We start from the raw sequence: 24,328 nt of genomic DNA on the forward strand, positions 1-24,328 counted from the left end.
GTGGGATCTCAGGATGAGATGCATCAGGTAGTTCCAACGATGCTTGACTCCACTACTACTACTACTACTACTACTACTACTACTATTACTACTACTACTACTACTACTACTACTACTAATAATAATAATAATAATAATAATAATAATAATAATAATAATAATAATAATAATAATAATAATAATAATAATAATAATAACAATAATAATAACAATAACAATAACAATAACCATAACAATAATAATAATAGTTATAATAATAATAATAATAATAATAATAATAATAATAATAATAATAATAATAATAATAATAATAATCTGCTGTTCAAAATTCCCACGGGCACGCGAGAATTTTTTTTCGGAAAATTATCGCCAATTTGAGTACACGCTCTCAAAAAGGTTCGCCACTCCTGGTGTATGCTTTAGTAACGTCTAAGTCATATATCCTAAGTTTTCCGAAAATATTTATCAAAGAAATCCAAATCCTTACGATATATAATGTAACTAAAGCAGATAAAGTCATTACAGTAATGATTTTGAATAAAGATGATTACCGCTCTGAAAGTGACTCAGAAATAATCCCCTTAACACATTTAAATCCTCAATTAAAAGATTAAGATTTTGTTAAAAAGTGAAGATTATTTCATGAAACAGTATTCTCACTGTCCCCTTCTCTGCCATAGTGCATGGCCTTACCAAAACTCACAAACCAAGTTACCCAGCAAGAGCTATTATTAATTAGTTCAGTTGGGTTCAATGGTTCTAAGACAACTAACTGCCCCCTGGACACCTGCCCCCATGGGACAATTGCCTGTACTGATATTTACTGTTTTTTACAGGGACAGTTGTCCGTGGGGCAGTGGCCCTCATTCCCGTTAAATCACATAAAAATGAACTGTCTAAATGGTTAGTGTACTTATTTAACCCTTTAGTTGGCAACATATCAAATTCTGATATTAAGAATAATGCGGATGAAGTTGAGAAACTTAATAGCTTACACATTAATTATGATTTTAAATGGTTAGTATTGATGTAACATCGCTGTTTACAAAAGTCCCAGTTGATGATTTGTTTGAGTTCTTCACAGATTCCCCGGAAGATATTTTCTTGCTTTTTTAAAACATTTTTCTTTATCGACGTTGTTAAACTTTGTATCAATGATTGTATATTTAAATTTAATGTAGAATTTTATGCCCAAAAAGTTTTGTATGGCGATGGGTAGTCCTCTCTCACTAGTGTTGAACAATTTGTATATACCTGTAGGTATTTTTGAGAAGAGATTATTTAGTAAATTTATCATTTGCAGTTTGATTCAGATATGTAGATGTTGTTATTTGTCTTTACCCATGTAGTGAGAATTTAGAAGCATTTATACCACTATTTAATAACTCAGCTGTGGAGTAAAAAAAGTTATTGTAAATTGTCATTCTTAGATTATTTGATCTACAGAGCAGGTACCACATTAAAGTTCAGTATGTATAGGAAACCTACCAAAATGGGTTCCTATATTCATTATCATTTTACCCGCCATGACAGAGTCAACATGTCAGTAATTTCATCGGTGTTTACGCATAAACTGTCTGGAGCATATTTATAACATTGGCAAGAATTTAATGTACCGTAGATCTTTTATAGATAAATGTTCTAATATGACAAAGAAATTATATTTTAAAATTGATTCTACACTAACTTCATGGGACAAAGAATCTCTTAGTTTAGTCATTCAATGAAAATTTATCTGAAGGTCCTCATCAATTCAAAACCGATATGTAAATGTAGCTTTCAGTAATTCTTCTACTGTAAAGAAATCATATCTATGAATTTCCAAACATTTCATATGGTTGCATTTACAAGGTGCCATGCAAAGAGTGTAATATGTTTACTTTGGGTAGACGGGCAACGATCTCGTAGCTAGACTTAAACAGCATAAATATAGTGGTCGGACAGGTCAGGAGTCCAATACTTTATTTGTTCATATCAGAGATAACAATAATTATATTGGCATGGGCAATACCTACTAAATTTTAGCGTGTAATTAAATTACTAATATGAATATTATAGCATCTAATCTATTTATGCATAATGAATGTGTTAACACACACATATATATATATATATATATATATAATCAACATCTCAACCCGCCAGGATTCGAACCCACGGCCCACAAGCCTATGACTGTGACCGGGGAATGCTAACCACTGGACCACCAGGATACTAAAAGCAGTCTTAGACTTTGTTATATTTCACACAAAGCCTGTTCAACTAGCTTATGGCGCCGTGAACCTCTAATGGAGACCACCCGTATCACGTAGGTGGTCAGAGTAACGTTTTACCAAATCCGGCTTCGAAACACGAGGATCCGTATATATTTCATTAGCCCAATAAAGCACGCGGACTTCTACATACAATCAACACCTCAACCCGCCAGGATTCGAACCCACGGCCCACAAGCCTATGACTGTGACCGGGGAACGCTAACCACTGGACCACCAGGATACAATAAGCAGTCCTAGTCTTTGTTAGCGTTCCCCGGTCACAGTCATAGGCTTGTGGGCCGTGGGTTCGAATCCTGGCGGGTTGAGGTGTTGATTGTATGTAGAAGTCCGCGTGCTTTATTGGGCTAATGAAATATATATGGATCCTCGTGTTTCGAAGCCGGATTTGGTAAAACGTTACTCTGACCACCTACGTGATACGGGTGGTCCCCATTAGAGGTTCACGGCGCCATAAGCTCGTTGAACAGGCTTTGTGTGTAATATAACAAAGTCTAGGACTGCTTTTAGTATCCTGGTGGTCCAGTGGTTAGCGTTCCCCGGTCACAGTCATAGGCTTGTGGGCCGTGGGTTCGAATCCTGGCAGGTTGAGGTGTTGATTGTATGTAGAAGTCCGCGTGCTTTATTGGGCTAATGAAATATATATATATATATATATATACACAGTGAACCCTCACTTTACGTGGTTAATTCAACCCACGGCGGCCCTCTTAAAGTGAGAAACGCGTAAAGTGAACAACATAACATATGGGATTAATTGAAATAGAGACCAGGCCGACCCCCAAACTCCACTTTTTCAGACACAATACCTATGTTGTAGTAAAAATAACTTCTTAATTTAATGATGGTATGCACACAAAATTAATAATTAAGAGAAATATCAATAATATTAGGTTTTTTAACACTTACATTAGTAGAAAAGATGGCTGGGCACACGGGGATGGGGGGTTGGTTCCGAGGCAGAGGGCAGATTATTGGCCCTCACCTGTATCACTTGTATCAATTGTATCACTATCCACCACAGAGGCTTGCAGGGCCTCTTTGTCAAACCCCTCAAAGTCCATATAAGTCCATATCCTCACTATCATTATCACTATCACTGACTTGGGCCGGCTTTTGGTGGGTGGCGGGTGAAGAACTCGGTAATGTTTTGATGACTGGGCGACCTTGTGGGCACCCTGCTCGCGCCGCTTACACAACATGGTGGATGGCGGGAGAGGGCGGGAGAGATGGCGGGAGGTTTGGATCCAAAAATGGCGTGACTCGCCAGCCGCTCTCCGCGTAAAGGGGTACACGCACCGAGGAATGTGAGCATTCCGGTTTCGGCAGGGTACCGCGTAAACGTGGAAACGCGGAATGTGGGACCGTGTAAAGCGAGGGTTGACTGTACTGTATTTATATATATATATATATATATATATATATATATATATATATATATATATATATATATATATATATATATATATATATATATATATATATATATATATATATATATATATATATATGCAAGTAAGTCACTGTAGGTGCGCGTGATCCAGATATATGCTGATAACCACAAGGAAAAAGAAAACACGAAGTTCCCAAGCCGTGAATCTCCAAATTGGGTACTACCCATGCCTCTTAGGTGATCAGTGTAACGTTTTACCAAATCCAGCTTCGAAACACGGCGCCATAAGCTCAATAAACAGGCTTTATGTGAAATATAACAAAGTCTAGGACTGCTTTTAGTGTCCTGGTGGTCTCGAGGTAACATTAACCGGTCACACTCATAAGATCGTGGGTTCGAGTCCTGGCAGGGTGAGGTTGTTGATTATATGTAGAAGTCTGTGTGCTTTATGGGCTAATGAAATATATATGGAACCTTGTGTTTCGAAGCCGGATTTGGTAAAACGTTACTCTGATCACCTAAGAGGCACAGGTAGTACCCAATTTGGAGGTTCACTGAGCCATAAGCTCGATGAACAGGCTTTGTGTGAAATATAACAAAGTCTAGGACTGCTTTAAGTGTCCTAGTGGTCTAGAGGTAACGTTCTCCGGTCACACACATAAGATCGTGGGTTCGAGTCCTGGCGGGGTGAGGTTGTTGATTACATGTAGAAGTTCACGTGCTTTATGGGCTAATGAAATATATATATATATATATATATATATATATATATATATATATATACAACACATCCGGTATTTTATGTGCGATGCGTAGAGAAGAAAATCTAACATTAAAACACTGATTTATTGATTCTTAGAAATTAATGCATTTAAAATTCATAGCAAAGAGTAGCAAAACACTTAACTTCTTGTACAATAATCAAGAACTACCATAAGTGACTTAGCTACTCGTACAGCAGTCAAGTACCATCAGAAGTGAAATAGTTAATTCTATAACAGTCAAGGACAGCCATAAGTGAATTACTTAACTGTATAACAGTCAAGACCCACAAAAGTAAATTATCTATTTGTGAAAACAGTCAAGCACCACCATAAGTGAATTAGTTAATTGTATAAGTCAGTGATCGATAAAAGTGAATTAGCTACTTGGACAACAGTCAAGAACACCTATAAGTGAACTAGTTTCTTGCATAACACTCAAGGACCCCCATAAGTGAATTAGCTACTTGTACAACAGTCAAGTACTACCATACGAATCAGGTTAATAATACATGTGTGAGTTCTCATAATTGGTCTAGCTAACTGCCTCAATGAACACGCAACATAGCAGATCAGTGAATGACTCACTGTAAATATATGTTTGTTCCTCTGAAGAGTATAGTGAGACGACATCAGGGGAAGACTGGTCGCTGTCATAGGGGAGTTCTTGACACACCGAGCGGGCGTCCGAAAACGTCAGCTCCTGTAGCTCCAGACGGTAACATTCCCCTGTTTCTGGATTCTCCGTCCAGTCCCACCCGCATGCTGTGGCTGTGGAAGATGGTAATATAACTCTCTCTTTAAGTCATCTTTTTTTTTTTACGGGGATTAGCTCACCCGGGCACAGGTCACCTCATTAAACCCAGTATCATCCATCAACTCACATCCATCCCAAGAATCAGTTAATGTCACTCTCTCCGCCCACTGATATTACTGTACATGGCTGCTATCTGGGTGTTCATCTCGTCATTTCCCCCATCTCTTTCTTGGGTCTTCCTTTCTTCATCCCAGCATCCATCTCTAAATAATATGGTAATATCTAATAAATAACCATTCCAGCCACAATGAAACAATACATTTACAAATAATTGACATTAAAAACTACCCAAAAATATCTACATAATAAAAAACAATATCTAAAATTCTAAACCAAGCATTAACTGAAATAAGGTGAAGTGGTGTGACCTAGACTGTGTGTGGTGAAGTGATGTGACCTAGACTATGTGTGGTGAAGTAGTGTGACCTAGACTATGTGTGGTGAAGTGGTGTGACCTAGACTATGTGTGGTGACGTGTTGTGACCTAGACTATGTGTGATGAAGTAGTGTGACCTAGACTATGTGTGATGAAGTAGTGTGACCTAGACTATGGGTGGTGAAGTGGTATGAGCTAGACTATGTGTGGTGAAGTGGTGTGACCTAGACTATGTGTGGTGAAGTGGTGTGACCTAGACTATGTGTGGTGAAGTGGTGTGACCTAGACTATGTGTGGTGAAGTGGTGTGGCCTAAACTATGTGTGGTGAAGTGGTGTGACCTAGACTATGTGTGGTGAAGTGGTGTGACCTAGACTATGTGTGGTGAAGTAGTGTGACCTAGACTATGTGTGGTGAAGTGGTGTGAGCTAGACTATGTGTGGTGAAGTGGTGTGAACTAGACTATGTGTGGTGAAGTGGTGGGACCAAGACTTTGTGTGGTGAAGTGGTGTAACCTAGACTATGTGTTGTGAAGTGGTGTGACCTAGACTATGTGTGGTGAAGTGGTGGGACCAAGACTTTGTGTGGTGAAGTGGTGTGTCGTAGACTATGTGTGGTGAAGTGGTGTGACCTATACTTTGTGTGGCGAAGGTGTGTCCTAGACTTTGTGTGAATAAGTAGTGTGACCTAGACTTTGTGTGAAACGGTGTGACCTAGACTATGTGTGGTGAAGTAGTGTGACCTAGAGTATGTGTGGTGAAGTGGTGTGAGCTATACTATGTCTGGTGAAGTGGTGTGACCTAGACTATGTGTGGTGAAGTGGTGGGACCAAGACTTTGTGTGGTGAAGTGGTGTAACCTAGACTATGTGTTGTGAAGTGGTGTGACCTTGACTTTGTGTGGTGAAGTGGTGTGACCTAGACTATGTGTGGTGAAGTGGTGTGACCTATACTTTGTGTGGCGAAGGTGTGTCCTAGACTTTGTGTGAATAAGTAGTGTGACTTAGACTTTGTGTGATAAAGTAGTGTGACCTAGACTTTGTGTGATAAAGTAGTGTGACCTAGACTTTGTGTGAAACGGTGTGACCTAGACTTTGTGTGGTGAAGTGGTGTAACCTAGACTATGTGTTGTGAAGTGGTGTGACCTTGACTTTGTGTGGTGAAGTGATGTGACCTAGACTATGTGTGATAAAGTAGTGTGACCTAGACTATGTGTTGTGAAGTGGTGTTACCTAGAATTTGTGTGGTGAATTGGTGAAAAATTCACTATGAGGGGTGTAGTCGTGTAAACTTCACTATGGGGGGTGTAGTAGTGTAAACTTCACTATGAGGGGTGTAGTCGTGTAAACTTCACTATGAGGGGTGTAGTCGTGTAAACTTCACTATGAGGGGTGTAGTCATGTAGACTTCACTAGGGGGTTTAGTAGTGTGAACTATATTATGTGTGGTGTAGTAGTGTGAACGACAATATGAGGAGTGGAGAGTGTAACCTACACTATGTGGATTGCAGTAGTGTAAACTACACTATGTGGATTGTAATAGTGTGAACTACACTATGTGGCCTGTGGTAGTGTGAACTACTGTACACTACGTGCACGTAGTAGTGTGAATTACACTATGTGGGTGTATTCGTGAACTACATCATGTGGGGTGTAGCAGTGTGAACTACACTATGTGGGTGTAGGAGATTGAACTACACTATGTGGGGTGTAGCAGTGTGAACTACACCATGTGGGGTGCAGCAGTGTGAATTACACTACAGCATGTGGGGTGTATTGGTGTGAACGCCAATGTGTGGGTGTAGCAGTGTGAACTACCCTGTGTGGGGTGTATTGGTGTGAACTACACTATGTGGGGTGTATAGATGTGAACTACACTGTGTGGGGTATAGCAATGTGAACTAAACTATGTGGAGTGTAACAGTGTAAACTACGCTGTGGGGTGTAGTAGTGTGAACTACTGTACACTATATGGGGTGAAGCAGTGTGTACTACACTATGTGGGGTGTACCAATGTAAACTACACTGTGAGTGTATTGGTGTGAACTACACTGTGGGGTGTATTGGTGTGAACTACAGTGTGTGGGGTGTATTAGTGTGAACTACACTGTGTGGGGTGTATTAGTGTGAACTACACTGTGTGAGGTGTAGCAGTGTGAACTACACTATGTGGGCTGTGGTAGTGTGAACTACACTATGTGGGCTGTGGTAGTGTGAACTACACTATGTAAGGTGTAGTAGTGTGAACTACACGAATAGGGTGTGACTACAATATGTGGCTGTATCTGTGTGAAGTATACTGTGTGAGGTGTAACAGTGTGAACTACACTATGTGAGCTATAGTAGTGTGAATTACACTATGTGGGGTGTAGAAGTGTGAACTACACTATCTAGGGTATAGTAGAGTGAACGACACTATGTGAGGTGTAGTAGAATGAACTAAACTGTTTGGGTTGTGGCAGTGTAAACTACACTATCTGCGGTGTAATAATGTGAGCTACACTATGTGGGATGTAGTAGTGTGAACTACGCCATGTTGGCCGTAGCAGTGTGAATTATACTATGTGGAATGCAGTACGAGGTATAGTGTGAAATACAATATGTGTGGTGTAGTAGGCTATTTTAACAAAGGAAGTTCTGCTATATTAACTATTTTTTTAACCTTGACCTTCTAAAATCAGAGGCGGATACAGTGATGAAATTCCTTGCTGCCTGATATCCTTGGGGCTTCATCAGTCAACTAACCAAACATAGCAGAGTCACCGCCACCTGTCATTCTGTGGTAAATCATAGGTTGAATAACACGCTGAAAGCAATATAATAAACTGTAAAGCAAGGTCTTGGATTATTTCCTAATCTTTACCATGCATAAAACATCCACAAGAAGTGAAGAAAAAACAGACATCATAAAACGGGGTAATTTATACACTCTAGGCACCTTGGAATAGCACACAACTATACATAACGTTATTCAAACGTTTTGGTTATTTTATGAAATAAATTGATGATTCTACTCTCCACTCTTCTTCACACGTTTCCCTTCCTCCTTAATTCTCAAATTAGATCTGTTTCTAGAGCTGATATCATTTCATCTACGATATGCGCATCATCTCCGAATGGGGAGGTAGAAACTTGGTTAAATTCAATAGTAATAAAACACAGAATTTAAAAATTACACTTTCCAAATTAGATAATCTCCTACCAATCACATTTCAGGACGCAATCATTCTGCCAATTTCTAAAATAGATATGCTAGGTCTCATCATTTCCTCTAATATGTCATGGAAACCACACGTCCACAACATTGCTAAAGCTGCCTCCCAGAAAGCTGGGAATGCTGTACATATGCCGTATCTACTTCACTCCTGAGCAGTTGCTTCAAGTTTAAAAGAGATTCATTCATCCTAACTTGGAGTACTGCTCTCATATCTGGGGTGGCTCTTCTTCTGTCCAACTGTTAGTTAGGGTGGAATCAAAGGCATTTCGTCTTATTGACTCTCCTCCTTTCGTTGATAATCTTTCTTCCCTTTCTCTTCGCAGTAATGTTGCTTCACTCTCTCTTTTACGGGTACTTTAACGGGCAATGTTCTGTGGATTTGGTATCCTGTGTATCGCCGACAAGGCCGTGGGCTTGTAACACTCGTCTTGCCCGAGGTGCCCACAGTTTTTCTGTGGCTGTCGGTCACACTAGAATTACCCGTTATAGTACATCCTTCTTTCCTCACACAGCCAAACTGTGGAATGCTCTACTCTCCTCTTTATTTCCATACTCATACAATGTCTCACTTTAAAAAGATGGTTTTCTGACCCCCTAGGCCCCGTTGTGGGTCGATGACCTGTGCCCGGGTGGGCTATTCCCCGTAAAAAAAAAATAAAAAAATACTAATAATTGGCATTTCAGTTAGCCTGTGCAGGATGCGTTAGTGGATGGCAAAGTCAACTCCATAAATACTGTTTCTCTCCGCAGCAGGCTCATCCTTTCAGAAGAAGGTGTAGCCAGACCCCCGTTCTGTGAGTTGGCCTTCATCTCGGAGCCGGGACTCACTGATGGCCACGAGGGCAATTCTTCTTTCAGGACGCGCATTTGTGTCAGTATCCAGAAGGGTCCTGACATTCCTTGCAGTGACCATAAGAGGTTGTATGGTTTGTTTTTGTTTGGATCTGTAATTTTGGTTGTGTGTTTTCGACCGCATAAGAATGACCTTACTAGGTGCGGTTGCCCAGTCAGGTTGGGTTTTTAGGCAGGCTATGTTTAGGGCACCTTTTCTAGCCCCCTACCCTGTGGGGTGAGCAGAGTGGCTCCCCGATAGGGCTGCTCAATCACACAGACAGGACCGGATTGCATTGCTGCCTAAATTCCAGTGCATAAACGACCATATTATCTGTGCCGCCCAAGTGCAGAGTTGTGACTAGAGACTCCCGGCAGTCTTCTCTGCTTGACCCCGTCACCACTTGTCCGTTGCCATAGGACTTTTGGGGGTATAGGGGTTTCGAAGATGATTAGAGGTATGATGACCTGGAAAATGGCTGCACGTGAGTTGATTTATGTGGTGAGGCAGAAGCGCAGGCTGCAACCACACATCTTGGCTCTCCCTTTTCCTGATTCAGTGGTGCAAGTGTTGCAACGACTGGGGAGAAGGAGAGTCGCAATGGACTGCCGATAGCCCAGTTTGCTGGGTTTCGCCTTAGTAGCCTGTCCATCAGGCATTGCCTTCGTCCGCCGGTATAGTCGTTGGGTTTCCATGGTGGTCACCTCTTCCGCCCGCACCGCCGTTGGGGTCTTGTTGGAGCTCTGTAAGCAAGTCTGCCTGATAGGGAGTGGGGGGGGGGGGGCGGGGGCTCCACAGCAGATTTTTCGTTCGGGGTTTACTCCAGTAGCGTTATACCTAACAAGGTTAATCCGCAAGGCAGCGGGGCGGTGGTTGGTAGGCTCCAAGTTGTGTTCACATGCCAGTGGGCCTAAGCGCCATCCCTCTGGGGCCCACTGATACTCCAAGATCCCCTGCTGATCTAGCCTGGGCCCACGAGGCACCCAGTTACCGGGTGTTGCCACGAGGAGGCACACCAGGAGTCTTGATGGTGAGGAGGCTGTGTATTGGTAGGGGAAGACTTATGTAAATTGCTTCCCTGTTTGCCACGAGGGTTAGCCAGCGGCGGCATCTGAAAGCAAGAGGGAGCCATCAGTGCTTGCATAATAACACTAACATAATGCTACCAGTCGAGACGCATTTCACCACCCTGTGTGTGGCTGCACACACACACACACACACACACACGCGCACACACACAAGGACGTGCATGAAAGCTCAGCCTTTTTGCAAGTACATTGCTTCACACAATCCTCCCTGTATTTGCAGGAAACCAGCACCTTGCTCGTCTTCTGAACTTTGAAGCTGCCAGCCATTAATTCTGTGGCCACATCTGGGTGCTTTGTTGAAAGTTCAGCCATGTTCATCAGGTGAACCGGGATTCACCTGGCATAGTTGGTGCGGTCCAGAGGACCAGCTCAGCCAGGGCGTCGAAATACATGGTGAATGATGCTTGCCATAATGAACGCACGTATAAACGAGTTCCAGAAGCTCAACTTCTAGCACGGTTACCTAATACTGAAACTGAAGGTGTTCATAAGTTCTTTTATGGCACCAGTCTTGAAAGTATTCTGCATCCCTTGTCTCAGCTGAACGCATCCGACAGCCTCGGTTATATGCTCGTCTTTGTAAGATGTACAGGTCACATGTGACCTGGTGTGCTCGTCTTGTCCGAGCGATGTGGGTTGCTCGCAATAACGAATCAGCTGTCCCTGGCGTTGCGATCTCGGATTGCACTAATGCATGATCCCAACCACTTCCTTGCAATTAGTCTTCCAGCATCTAAATGGCTGCCAACTCTATGTGAGACTAATATACATCGCCACAAGCATGTCTTCCCTGTAGCTCTTGGGCCAATTCCACTGAATCTGATTGGCCAAGGTAAACAAGGTTTGGTCGAAGGTTACTACTGGTATCTACGCTGGATTGAGATGAACGCAAAAATAGTTGGGTGGCATAGGAAACCTATTTTTTTTTTATTGGGCACCCCCCTACATCCTTGTGTAAGGTGAAGCGCAAAAGCGTTTACAGCGCCCAACAGGGAAGCATGCTAAGTCCATGCTTGCCTTTATGCCTCACGAGTTAAGGGCGTAGAAGCCTGAAGAGTCAAGGGCGTAGAAGCCTGAAGAGTCAGTGGTTTAATGTCATCAAGTTATTGGAAGCTCCCTGAATACGAATTCGCAACTTTCGACTTACAACAGGTACCTACTTTACTGCTAGGTGAACAGGGACTAATAGGGGGCTAGGAAGTAAGTCCAAACAACTTCCCCCGGCCCGGGAATCGAACCCGTGACATCTCGCTTGCGAGGCAAGAACGGTACCGCTTCTACCACCGGTCTCATCTCTATTTTTATCTGTGTTAAGGATACTCACGATCCTGTGTGGGAATGGTGGTGGTCTTTACATCAATGGGTGTGATTGACGCCTTCTTCTTGCAGCTAAAGGTCAGTTTCTGGTCGCAGGAATTATCATTCCACTTGCCTGTGTCTGCTTTTATTTGAACACAGTTCTCTCCGGTACCGGAAGGCTCTCCTAAAAAAGATAATATTCAAAATTGTTACCCTAACAGATAACCAACAGATAATCAAGCTTCGACTTTTGGATGATATAAGATATCTATACAATTATTTAACTAATGGAAGACCTCTCAACATTCTTGGGAGAAAGCATTAAAACACAAATCTAATCACTTGACAGATTAATTAATGATATTAATAATAACAAGTGTAAATGTGGCGAGGTCTCTCTCACTGTGACATATTGTGATGCATACAATGAAACAGACAACGTTCCCCAAACTCAAAGACAAAAGAACAATCCTTTAGTATCTCTCGAATCTACATAAGAGAGGATCTTATCAAGTCTTCCAGTAATTTTGAACGCTATGTCTTACCATTATTCCAGTTGGTGATGGTTAATTTGGAACCGTCGCTCCAAACATAAGTGCCCTCATTTAAGCGGTCATTTAAGCCAACCCAACTTTCGCTCCGCTGGTGGTCTGTAGCAAAAATAAAAAATAAAAAATCTCGCATTTTGTATCAGAAACTTATAGTTAAGGAGGAAGAATTATAAGAACTTAAAGATTATATGTTAGACATGGACAATAATAATTTGAGAGGTTATATCAGACAGTCAATACTTCGCTTTGCAGTAACATATAGTAAAAAAAAAAATATCTCTATAAATAAATATTATAACAGAACATAACCTTAAAATTGAATGTTGAAAAGTATAATAGTATTAACTCTTGATAAAATAACTGTGTTGCCGGCCTTTCTGCAATCTTGGAACAGTTTTAAATAACCTTCAACTAAAATTTGCAAAATCCCAGAGGTTTACAGAATGTGTGAACTTGAATCATAATATTAAGAGAAGTCACAGTGAAATAGACCAAAATTCACTGAGTAAATATTAAAGAGGCTATTTTTAATTTTAGCAAAAGTAAACATATACTGTACAGTATAAAAGTACTCCAGCACATGTTCTCAACCCAATAAAAAATAATTCGCAATTGCCATCATTAAACTTTACCTTACTTCTTACACCGCCCCTTCCTCAACCATTCTGTGTCCAGGTGCCGAGCGGATAGGAGTTATTCCGTTTGTTTGTTTTTTATCTGTCCGGTACAATTTACTAAATATTACAGTGCGATGTAAAAGTAGGATATTTTTCTCACTATTGAAGTTCTACAGATCGGTGGGTATCTCCTCAGTATTACAGTATTATATAAGTGGATATTTCCTCAGAATTACAATGTTTCAGAAGTGTGGGTGTCTTCTGAGTATTACAGTGTTACAGAGGTGTGGGTTTCTTCAGAGTATTACATTGTTACAGAGATGTGGATGTCTTCTCAGCATCACAGTACTACAGAGGTATGTGGATTTTTTTTTATACAGTGTTAGGGAGTTTTGCCAGTATTGCTGTGTTACATAAGGGATAAAGGTTTTTAATTTTACATTGTTACAGCATGTTAGAAGGTTTCAAAATAGTACATAGTTACAGGCGAAGAGGGGGAGTCATCCCGAAATCAAAGAGTTACAGAGTTGTGAGTTTTTGGAAGCATTTGTGTGTTACAGAGGTAGAGTTGTTTTAGTATGGAGGTGTTATAGACGGATGGGATTATTTCATGGGTTACAATGTAATAGGGGGGATGTGGATATTTCTAGTACTTCTATAATGCAAAGGAAGGAGGTTTTCAAACTTGAATTATCACATAAGAGTGGGTCTTCCTTTTGGGATCACAGTATTGAGGAGTGTTTTTCTCAGAATTACAGTGTTACAAAGACATAGGGAATTCTTAATTGTATTATACTATAGTAATCAAAGGAGTGAAAGCCTTATAAAGACAATATTACAAGATTGATTGCAGCCTTACAGCATTACGGACAGGTGGATCTCTTCCCTGTCTTGTAGTAGAATGCAAGTTAAAGCATGGATGCCCTCTCATAATTACAGTACAAGGATACAGAGAGATGGTGGCATTCACAGTATTACAATGTTACAGATATGTATGGGTCTTCTCAGTATTAGAGAAGAGCGAGGTTTATCTTAGTGTTATTGCGTCAGGTGCAATAGTCTTCACTTGGGAATTACTGTTCAAAGTTGTAAGGAACTTATTAATATTATATTGTTATTAAGGAATATAATATCACAGTGAGATGAAAAGAACCCCAGGTTCTTTCCAACTCTATAATGCTACATATAAAAGGTGGTCTTCTCTGTATTGTAGCGTAATAGAAGAATGGGATTCTTTCCAGTAAGGTTTTTGTTTATTACCATGTTGTAAAATATTATTGTTCCACACAATAATGTTGTTGCACACAGTAATGTTGTTGCACACTGCACACAATATGTTGTTGGACACAATAATGTTGTTGGACACAATAATGTTGTTGGACACAATAATGTTAATGGACACAAAAATGTTGTTGGACACAATAATGTTGTAGGACATAATAATGTTGTTGGACACCATAAGGTTGTTGGACACAATAATGTTTTTTGCACACAGTAATGTTGTTGCACACAATAATGTTGTTGCACACAATAATGTTGTTGCACACAATAATGGTGTTGGACACAATAATGTTGTTGCACACAATCCTATTGGACAATAATGTTGTTGGACACAATAATGTTGTTGCACACAGTAATGTTGTTGCACACAATAATGGTGTTGCACACAATAATGTTGTTGGACACAATAATGTTGTTAGACACAATAATGTTGTTACACACAATAATGTTGTTGGACACAATAATATTGTTCCACACAATAATGTTGTTGGACACAATAATATTGTTGGACACAATAATGTTGTAGAACATAATAATGTTGTTGGACACAATAATGTTGTTGGACACAATAATGTTGTTGCACACAATAATGTTGTTGGACACAATTATGTTGTTGCGCACAATAATGTTGTTGCACATAGTAATGTTGTTGATACACAATAATGTTGTTGCACACAATGCTGTTGGACAATAATGTTGTTGGACACAATAATGGCATTGCACACAGTAAAGTTGTTGCACACAATAATGTTGTTGCACACAGTAATGTTGTTGCACACAATAATGTTGTTGCACACAATAATGTTGGACGCAATAATGTTGTTGGACACAAAAATGTTGTTGGACACAATAATGTTGTAGGACATAACAATGTTGTTGGACACCATTATGTTGTTGGACACAATAATGTTGTTGCACACAGTAATGTTGTTGCACACAATAATGTGGTTGCACACAATAATGTTGTTGCACACAATAATGGTGTTGGACACAATAATGTTGTTGCACACAATGCTGTTGGACACAATAATGGTGTTCCACACAGTAAAGTTGTTGCACACAATAATGTTATTGCACACATTAATGTTGTTGCACACAATAATGTTGTTGGACACAATAATGTTGTTGCACACAATAATGTTGTTGGACACAATAATATTGTTGCATAAAATAATGTTGTTGGACACAATAATGTTGTTGCACACAGTAATGTTGTTGCACACAATAATGTTGTAGGACACAATAATGTTGTTGGACACAATAATGTTGTTGGACACAATAATGTTGTTGGACTCAATAATTTTGTTGCACACAATAATGTTGTTGCACACAATAATGTTCTTGCACACAGTAATGTTGATGCACACAATAATGTTGTTGCACAAAATAATGTTGTTGCACACAATAATGTTGCTGCACATGGAAATATATTTTTGCACACAATAATGTTCTTGGACACAATAATGTTGTTGGACATAATAAAGTTGTTGGACACAATAATGTTGTTGCACACAGTAATGTTGTTGCGCACAGTAATGTTGTTGGACACAATAATATTGTTGCACAAAATAATGTTGTTGGACAAAATAATGTTGTTGGTTACAATAATGTTGTTGCACACAACAATGTTGTTGCACACAGTAATGTTGTTGAACACAATAATGTTGTTGCACACAATAATGTTGTTGGACATAATATTGTTTTTGGTCATAATAATGTTGTTGCACACATTAATGTTGTTGGACTCAATAATGTTGTTGCACACAGTAATATTGTTGCACACAGTAATGTTGTTGCACACAATAATGTTGTCGCACACAATAATGTTGTTAGACAAAATAATGTTGTTGGACACAATAATGTTGTGTGACACAATAATGTTGCTGGACACAATAATGTTGTTGGACAAAATAATGTTGTTGAACAAAATAATGTTGTTGGACACAATAATGTTGTTGGACACAATGCTGTTGGACAATAATGCTGTTGTACACAGTAATGGTGTTGCACACAGTAAAGTTGTGGCACACAATAATGTGGTTCCACATATTAATGTTGTTGCACACAATAATGTTGTTGGACACAATAATGTTGTTGGACACAATAATGTTGTTGCACACAATAATGTTGTTGGACACAATAATATTGTTGCATAAAATAATGTTCTTGGGCACAATAATGTTGTTGCACACAGTAATGTTGTTTCACACAATAATGTTGTTGCACACAATAATGTTCTTGTACAGTAATGTTGTTAAACACAATAATGTTGTTGCACAAAATAATGTTGTTGCACACAATAATGTTGCTGCACATGGTAATATTTTTGTACACAATAATGTTCTTGGACACAATAATGTTGTTGGACATAATAATGTTGTTGGACACAATAATGTTGTTGCACACAGTAATGTTGTTGTGCACAGTAATGTTGTTGGACACAATAATATTGTTGCACACAATCATATTGTTGGACAAAATAATGTTGTTGGTTACAATAATGTTGTTGCACACAATAATTTTGTTGCACACAATAATGTTGTTGGACACAAAAATGTTTTTGCACACAATAATATTGTTGGACACAATAATGTTGTTGGACACAAAAATGTTGTTGGACACAAAAATGTTGTAGGACATAATAATGTTGTTGGACACCATTATGTTGTTGGACACAATAATGTTGTTGCACACAGTCATGTTGTTGCACACAATAATGTTGTTGGACACATTAATGTTTTTGGACACAATAATGTTGTTGCACACAATAATGTTGTTGGACACAATAATGTTGTTGCACACAATGCTGTTGGACAATAATGTTGTTGGACACAATAATGGTGTTTCACACAGTAAAGTTGTTGCACACAATAATATTGTTGCACACAGTAATGTTGTTGCACACAATAATGTTGTTGCACACAATAATGTTGTTGGACACAATAATGTTGTTGCACATAGTAATGTTGTTGCACACAATAATGTTGTAGGACACAATAATGTTGTTGTACACAATAATGTTGTTGGTTATAATCATGTTGTTGCACACAATAATGTTGTTGCACACAATAATGTTGTTGGACACAAAAATGTTGTTGGACACAATAATGTTGTAGGACATAATAATGTTGTTGGACACCATAATGTTGTTGGACATAATAATGTTGTTGCAACAGTAATGTTGGTGCACACAATAATGTTGTTGCACACAATAATGGTGGTGGACACAATAATGTTGTTGCACACAATAATGTTGTTGGACACATTAATGTTTTTGGACACAATAATGTTGTTGCACACAATGCTGCTGGATAATAATGTTGTTGGACACAATAATGGTGTTTCACACAGTAAAGTTGTTGCACACAATAATATTGTTGCACACAGTAATGTTGTTGCACACAATAATGTTGTTGCACACAATAATGTTGTTGGAGACAATAATGTTGTTGCACACAGTAATGTTGTTGCACACAATAATGTTGTAGGACACAATAATGTTGTTGGACACAATAATGTTGTTGGTTACAATCATGTTGTTGCACACAATAATGTTGTTGCACACAATAATGTTGTTGGACACAATAATATTGTTGCATAAAATAATGTTCTTGGGCACAATAATGTTGTTGCACACAGTAATGTTGTTGCACACAATAATGTTGTTGGACACATTAATGTTTTTGGACACAATAATGTTGTTGCACACAATGCTGCTGGATAATAATGTTGGACACAATAATGGTGTTTCCCACAGTAAAGTTGTTGCACACAATAATATTGTTGCACACAGTAATGTTGTTGCACACAATAATGTTGTTGCACACAATAATGGTGGTGGACACAATAATGTTGTTGCACACAATAATGTTGTTGGACACATTAATGTTGTTGGACACAATAATGTTGTAGGACATAATAATGTTGTTGGACACCATAATGTTGTTGGACATAATAATGTTGTTGCAACAGTAATGTTGGTGCACACAATAATGTTGTTGCACACAATAATGGTGGTGGACACAATAATGTTGTTGCACACAACAATGTTGTTGGACACATTAATGTTTTTGGACACAATAATGTTGTTGCACAAAATGCTGCTGGATAATAATGTTGGACGCAATAATGGTGTTTCACACAGTAAAGTTGTTGCACACAATAATATTGTTGCACACAGTAATGTTGTTGCACACAATAATGTTGTTGCACACAATAATGTTGTTGGAGACAATAATGTTGTTGCACACAGTAATGTTGTTGCACACAATAATGTTGTAGGACACAATAATGTTGTTGGACACAATAATGTTGTTGGTTACAATCATGTTATTGCACACAATAATGTTGTTGCACACAATAATGTTGTTGGACACAAAAATGATGTTGGACAATAACGTTATATTTTGAATTACCTGCAACAATAATGTTGTTGGACACAATAATGGTGTTGCACACAATGCTGTCGGACAATAATGTTGTTGGACACAATAATATTATTGCACATAGTAAAGTTGTTGCACACAATAATGTTGTTGCACACAGTAATGTTGTTGCACACAATAATGTTGTTGCACACAATAATGTTCTTGGACACAATAATGTTGTTGCACACAATTATGTTGTTGCACACAATAATGTAGTTGGACACAACAATATCGTTGCACACAATATTGTTGTTCGACACAGTAATGTTGTTGCACACAGTAATGTTGTTGCACACAATAATGTTGTTGCATACAATAATGTTGTTGGACATAATAATGTTTCTGGTCATAATAATGTTGTTGCACACATTAATGTTGTTGGGCACAATAATGTTTTTGCACACAGTAATGTTGTTGCTCACCTAAATGTTGTTGGACACAATAATGTTGTTGGACACAATAATGTTGTTGGACACAATAATGTTGTAGAACATAATAATGTTGTTGGACACTTTAATGTTGTTGGACACAGTAATATTTTTGCACAGAATAATGTTGTTGGACACAATAATGTAGGACACAATAATGTTGTTGGACATAATAATGTTGTTCGACACAATAAAGTTTCACACAGTAATGTTGTTGCACACAAAAATGTTGTTGGACACAATAATGTTGGAGGACATAATAATGTTGTTGGACACCATAATGTTGTTGGACACAATAATGTTGTTGCACACAGTAATGTTGTTGCACATAATAGTGTTGTTGCACACAATAATGTTGTTGCACACAATAATGGTGTTAGACACAAACATGTTGTTGAACACAATAATGTTGTTGGACACAATAATGTTGTTGGTCACAATAATATTGTTGCACACAATAATGTTGTAGGACACAATAATGTTGTTGGACACAATACTGTTGTTGGTTACAATCATGTTGTTGCACACAATAATGTTGTTGGACACAATAATTTTGTTGGACACAGTGATGTTGTTGCAAAAAATAATGTTGTTGGAAACAATAATGTTGTTGAACACAAAAATGTTGTTGGACGCAATAATGTTGTAGGACATAATAATGTTGCTGGACACCATAATGTTGTTGGACACAATACTGTTGTTGCACACAGTAATGTTGTTGCACACAATAATGCTGTTGCACACAATAATGTTGTTGCACACAATTATGGTGTTGGACACAATAATGTTGTTGCACACAATAATGTTGATGGACACATTAATGTTTTTCGACACTATAATGTTGTTGCACACAATAATGTTGTTGGACACAATAATGTTGTTGCACACAATAATGTTGTTGGACAATAATGTTGTTGGACACAATAATGGTGTTGCACACAATAATGTTGTTGCACGCAATAATGTTGTTGCACACAATTATGGTGTTGGACACAATAATGTTGTTGCACACAATAATGTTGTTGCACACAATAATGTTGTTGCACACAATAATGTTGTTGCACACAATAATGTTGTTGCACACAATAATGTTGTTGGACACAATAATGGTGTTGGACACAATAATGTTGTTGCACACGATAATGTTGTTGCACACAATAATGTTGTTGCACACAATATTGTTGTTGGACACAATAATGTTGTTGGACAAAATAATGTTGTTACAACACAATAATGTTGTTGCACATAAAAATGGTGTTGGACACAATAATGTTGTTGCACACAATAATGTTGTTGGACACAATAATGTTGTTGGACAATAATGTTGTTGGACATAATAATGTTTTTGAACACAATAATGTTGTTGCACACAGTAATGTTGTTGCACACAATAATGTTGTTACACACAATAATGTTGTTGGACACAATAATGTTGCTGCACACAATTATGTTGTTGGACACAATAATATCGTTGCACACAATATTGTTGTTGGACACAATAATGTTGTTGCACACAGTAATGTTGTTGCACACAATAATGTTGTTGCACACAATAATGTTGTTGCACACAATAATGTTGTTTCACACAATAATGTTGATGGACATAGTATTGTTTTTGGTCATAATAATGTTGTTGCACACATTAATATTGTTGGACACAATAATGATGTTACACACAGTAATGTTGTTGCTCACCTAAATGTTGTTGGACACAATAATGTTGTTGGACACAAAAATGTTGTGGCACACAATAATGTTGTTGCACACAGTAATGTTGTTGCACCCCATAATGTTGTCGCACACAATAATGTTGTTAGACATAATAATGTTGTTGGACACAATAATGTTGTTGGACACAATCATGTTGTTGGACACAATAATTTTGGTACACACAGTAATGTTGTTGCACAAAATAATGTTGTTGCACACAGTAATGTTGTTGCACACAATAATGTTGTAGGACACAATAATGTTGTTGGACACAATAATGTTGTTGGTTACAATCATGTTGTTGCACACAATAATGTTGTTGCACACAATAATTTTGTTGGACACAATAATGTTGTTGCACACAATAATGTTGTTGCACACAATAATGTTGTTGGACAATAATGTTGTTGGACACAATAATAGTGTTGCACACAATAATGTTGTTGCACGCAATAATGTTGTTGCACACAATAATGGTGTTGGACACAATAATGTTTGTTGCACACAACATGTTGTTGCACACAATAATGTTGTTGCACACAATAATGTTGTTGCACACAATAGTATTTATTTACACACAATAATAATTATTGGACACAATAATGTTGTTGCACACGATAATGTTGTTGCACACAATAATGTTGTTGCACACAATAGTATTGTTGTTGGACTGTGTGTTGTTGGACACAATATTGTTGTTACAACTTACAATAATGTTGTTGCACATAAAATGGTGTTGGACACAATATGTGGTATTGCCTAATGTGTTGTTGGACACACAATAATGTTGTTGGACAATAATGTTGTTGGACATAATAATGTTTTGAACACAATAATGTTGTTGCACACAGTAATGTTGTTGCACACAATAATGTTGTTACACACAATAATGTTGTTGGACACAATAATGTTGCTGCACACAATTATGTTGTTGGACACAATAATATCGTTGCACACAATATTGTTGTTGGACACAATAATGTTGTTGCACACAGTAATGTTGTTGCACACAATAATGTTGTTGCACACAATAATGTTGTTGCACACAATAATGTTGTTTCACACAATAATGTTGATGGACATAGTATTGTTTTTGGTCATAATAATGTTGTTGCACACATTAATATTGTTGGACACAATAATGATGTTACACACAGTAATGTTGTTGCTCACCTAAATGTTGTTGGACACAATAATGTTGTTGGACACAAAAATGTTGTGGCACACAATAATGTTGTTGCACACAGTAATGTTGTTGCACCCCATAATGTTGTCGCACACAATAATGTTGTTAGACATAATAATGTTGTTGGACACAATAATGTTGTTGGACACAATCATGTTGTTGGACACAATAATTTTGGTACACACAGTAATGTTGTTGCACAAAATAATGTTGTTGCACACAGTAATGTTGTTGCACACAATAATGTTGTAGGACACAATAATGTTGTTGGACACAATAATGTTGTTGGTTACAATCATGTTGTTGCACACAATAATGTTGTTGCACACAATAATTTTGTTGGACACAATAATGTTGTTGCACACAATAATGTTGTTGCACACAATAATGTTGTTGGACAATAATGTTGTTGGACACAATAATAGTGTTGCACACAATAATGTTGTTGCACGCAATAATGTTGTTGCACACAATAATGGTGTTGGACACAATATTTTACACACAATAATGTTGTTGCACACAATAATGTTGTTGCACACAATAATGTTGTTGCACACAATAATGGTGTTGGACACAATAATGTTGTTGCACACGATAATGTTGTTGCACACAATAATGTTGTTGCACACAATATTGTTGTTGGACACAATAATGTTGTTGGACACAATAATGTTGTTACAACACAATAATGTTGTTGCACATAAAAATGGTGTTGGACACAATAATGTTGTTGCACACAATAATGTTGTTGGACACAATAATGTTGTTGGACAATAATGTTGTTGGACATAATAATGTTTTTGAACACAATAATGTTGTTGCACACAGTAATGTTGTTGCACACAATAATGTTGTTACACACAATAATGTTGTTGGACACAATAATGTTGCTGCACACAATTATGTTGTTGGACACAATAATATCGTTGCACACAATATTGTTGTTGGACACAATAATGTTGTTGCACACAGTAATGTTGTTGCACACAATAATGTTGTTGCACACAATAATGTTGTTGCACACAATAATGTTGTTTCACACAATAATGTTGATGGACATAGTATTGTTTTTGGTCATAATAATGTTGTTGCACACATTAATATTGTTGGACACAATAATGATGTTACACACAGTAATGTTGTTGCTCACCTAAATGTTGTTGGACACAATAATGTTGTTGGACACAAAAATGTTGTGGCACACAATAATGTTGTTGCACACAGTAATGTTGTTGCACCCCATAATGTTGTCGCACACAATAATGTTGTTAGACATAATAATGTTGTTGGACACAATAATGTTGTTGGACACAATCATGTTGTTGGACACAATAATTTTGGTACACACAGTAATGTTGTTGCACACAATAATGTTGTTGCACACAGTAATGTTGTTGCACACAATAATGTTGTAGGACACAATAATGTTGTTGGACACAATAATGTTGTTGGTTACAATCATGTTGTTGCACACAATAATGTTGTTGCACACAATAATTTTGTTGGACACAATAATGTTGTTGCACACAATAATGTTGTTGCACACAATAATGTTGTTGGACACAAAAATGTTGTTGGACACAATAATGTTGTAGGACATAATAATGTTGTTGGACACCATAATTTTGTTGGACATATTAATGTTTTTGGACACAATAATACTGTTGTACACAATAATGTTGTTGGACACAATAATGTTGTTGCACACAATGCAGTCGGACAATAATGTTGTTGGACACAATAATATTGTTGCACACAGTAAAGTTGTTGCACATAATAATGTTGTTGCACACAGTAATGTTCTTGCACACAATAATGTTGTTGCACACAATAATGTTCTTGGACACAATAATGTTGTTGCACACAATGCAGTCGGACAATAATGTTGTTGGACACAATAATATTGTTGCACACAGTAAAGTTGTTGCACATAATAATGTTGTTGCACACAGTAATGTTCTTGCACACAATTATGTTGTTGCACACAATAATGCAGTTGGACACAACAATATCGTTGCACACAATATTGTTGTTCGACACAATAATGTTGTTGCACACAGTAATGTTGTTGCACAC

The 24,328-nt window shown here is 37.9% G+C and overlaps 1 protein-coding gene across 1 annotated transcript in view; it reads right to left on the bottom strand.

Moving 5' to 3' along the window:
* LOC121867235 (macrophage mannose receptor 1-like) overlaps positions 1 to 24,328 on the bottom strand; it is a 259,604-nt gene that overhangs the window by 28,705 nt on the left and 206,571 nt on the right. Inside the window, exons 13-15 of the mRNA XM_042367087.1 lie at positions 12,598 to 12,702; positions 12,078 to 12,236; positions 5,016 to 5,198 (exon numbers count right to left, since the gene is read on the bottom strand). Of these exons, the coding sequence (XP_042223021.1) occupies positions 5,016 to 5,198; positions 12,078 to 12,236; positions 12,598 to 12,702 (447 nt within the window). The remainder of the gene's footprint in view (positions 1 to 5,015; positions 5,199 to 12,077; positions 12,237 to 12,597; positions 12,703 to 24,328) is intronic.

Source organism: Homarus americanus, unplaced genomic scaffold (genome assembly GCF_018991925.1).
Source record: "Homarus americanus isolate GMGI-L3 unplaced genomic scaffold, GMGI_Hamer_2.0 scaffold6317, whole genome shotgun sequence".
Classification (NCBI taxonomy): domain Eukaryota; kingdom Metazoa; phylum Arthropoda; class Malacostraca; order Decapoda; family Nephropidae; genus Homarus; species Homarus americanus.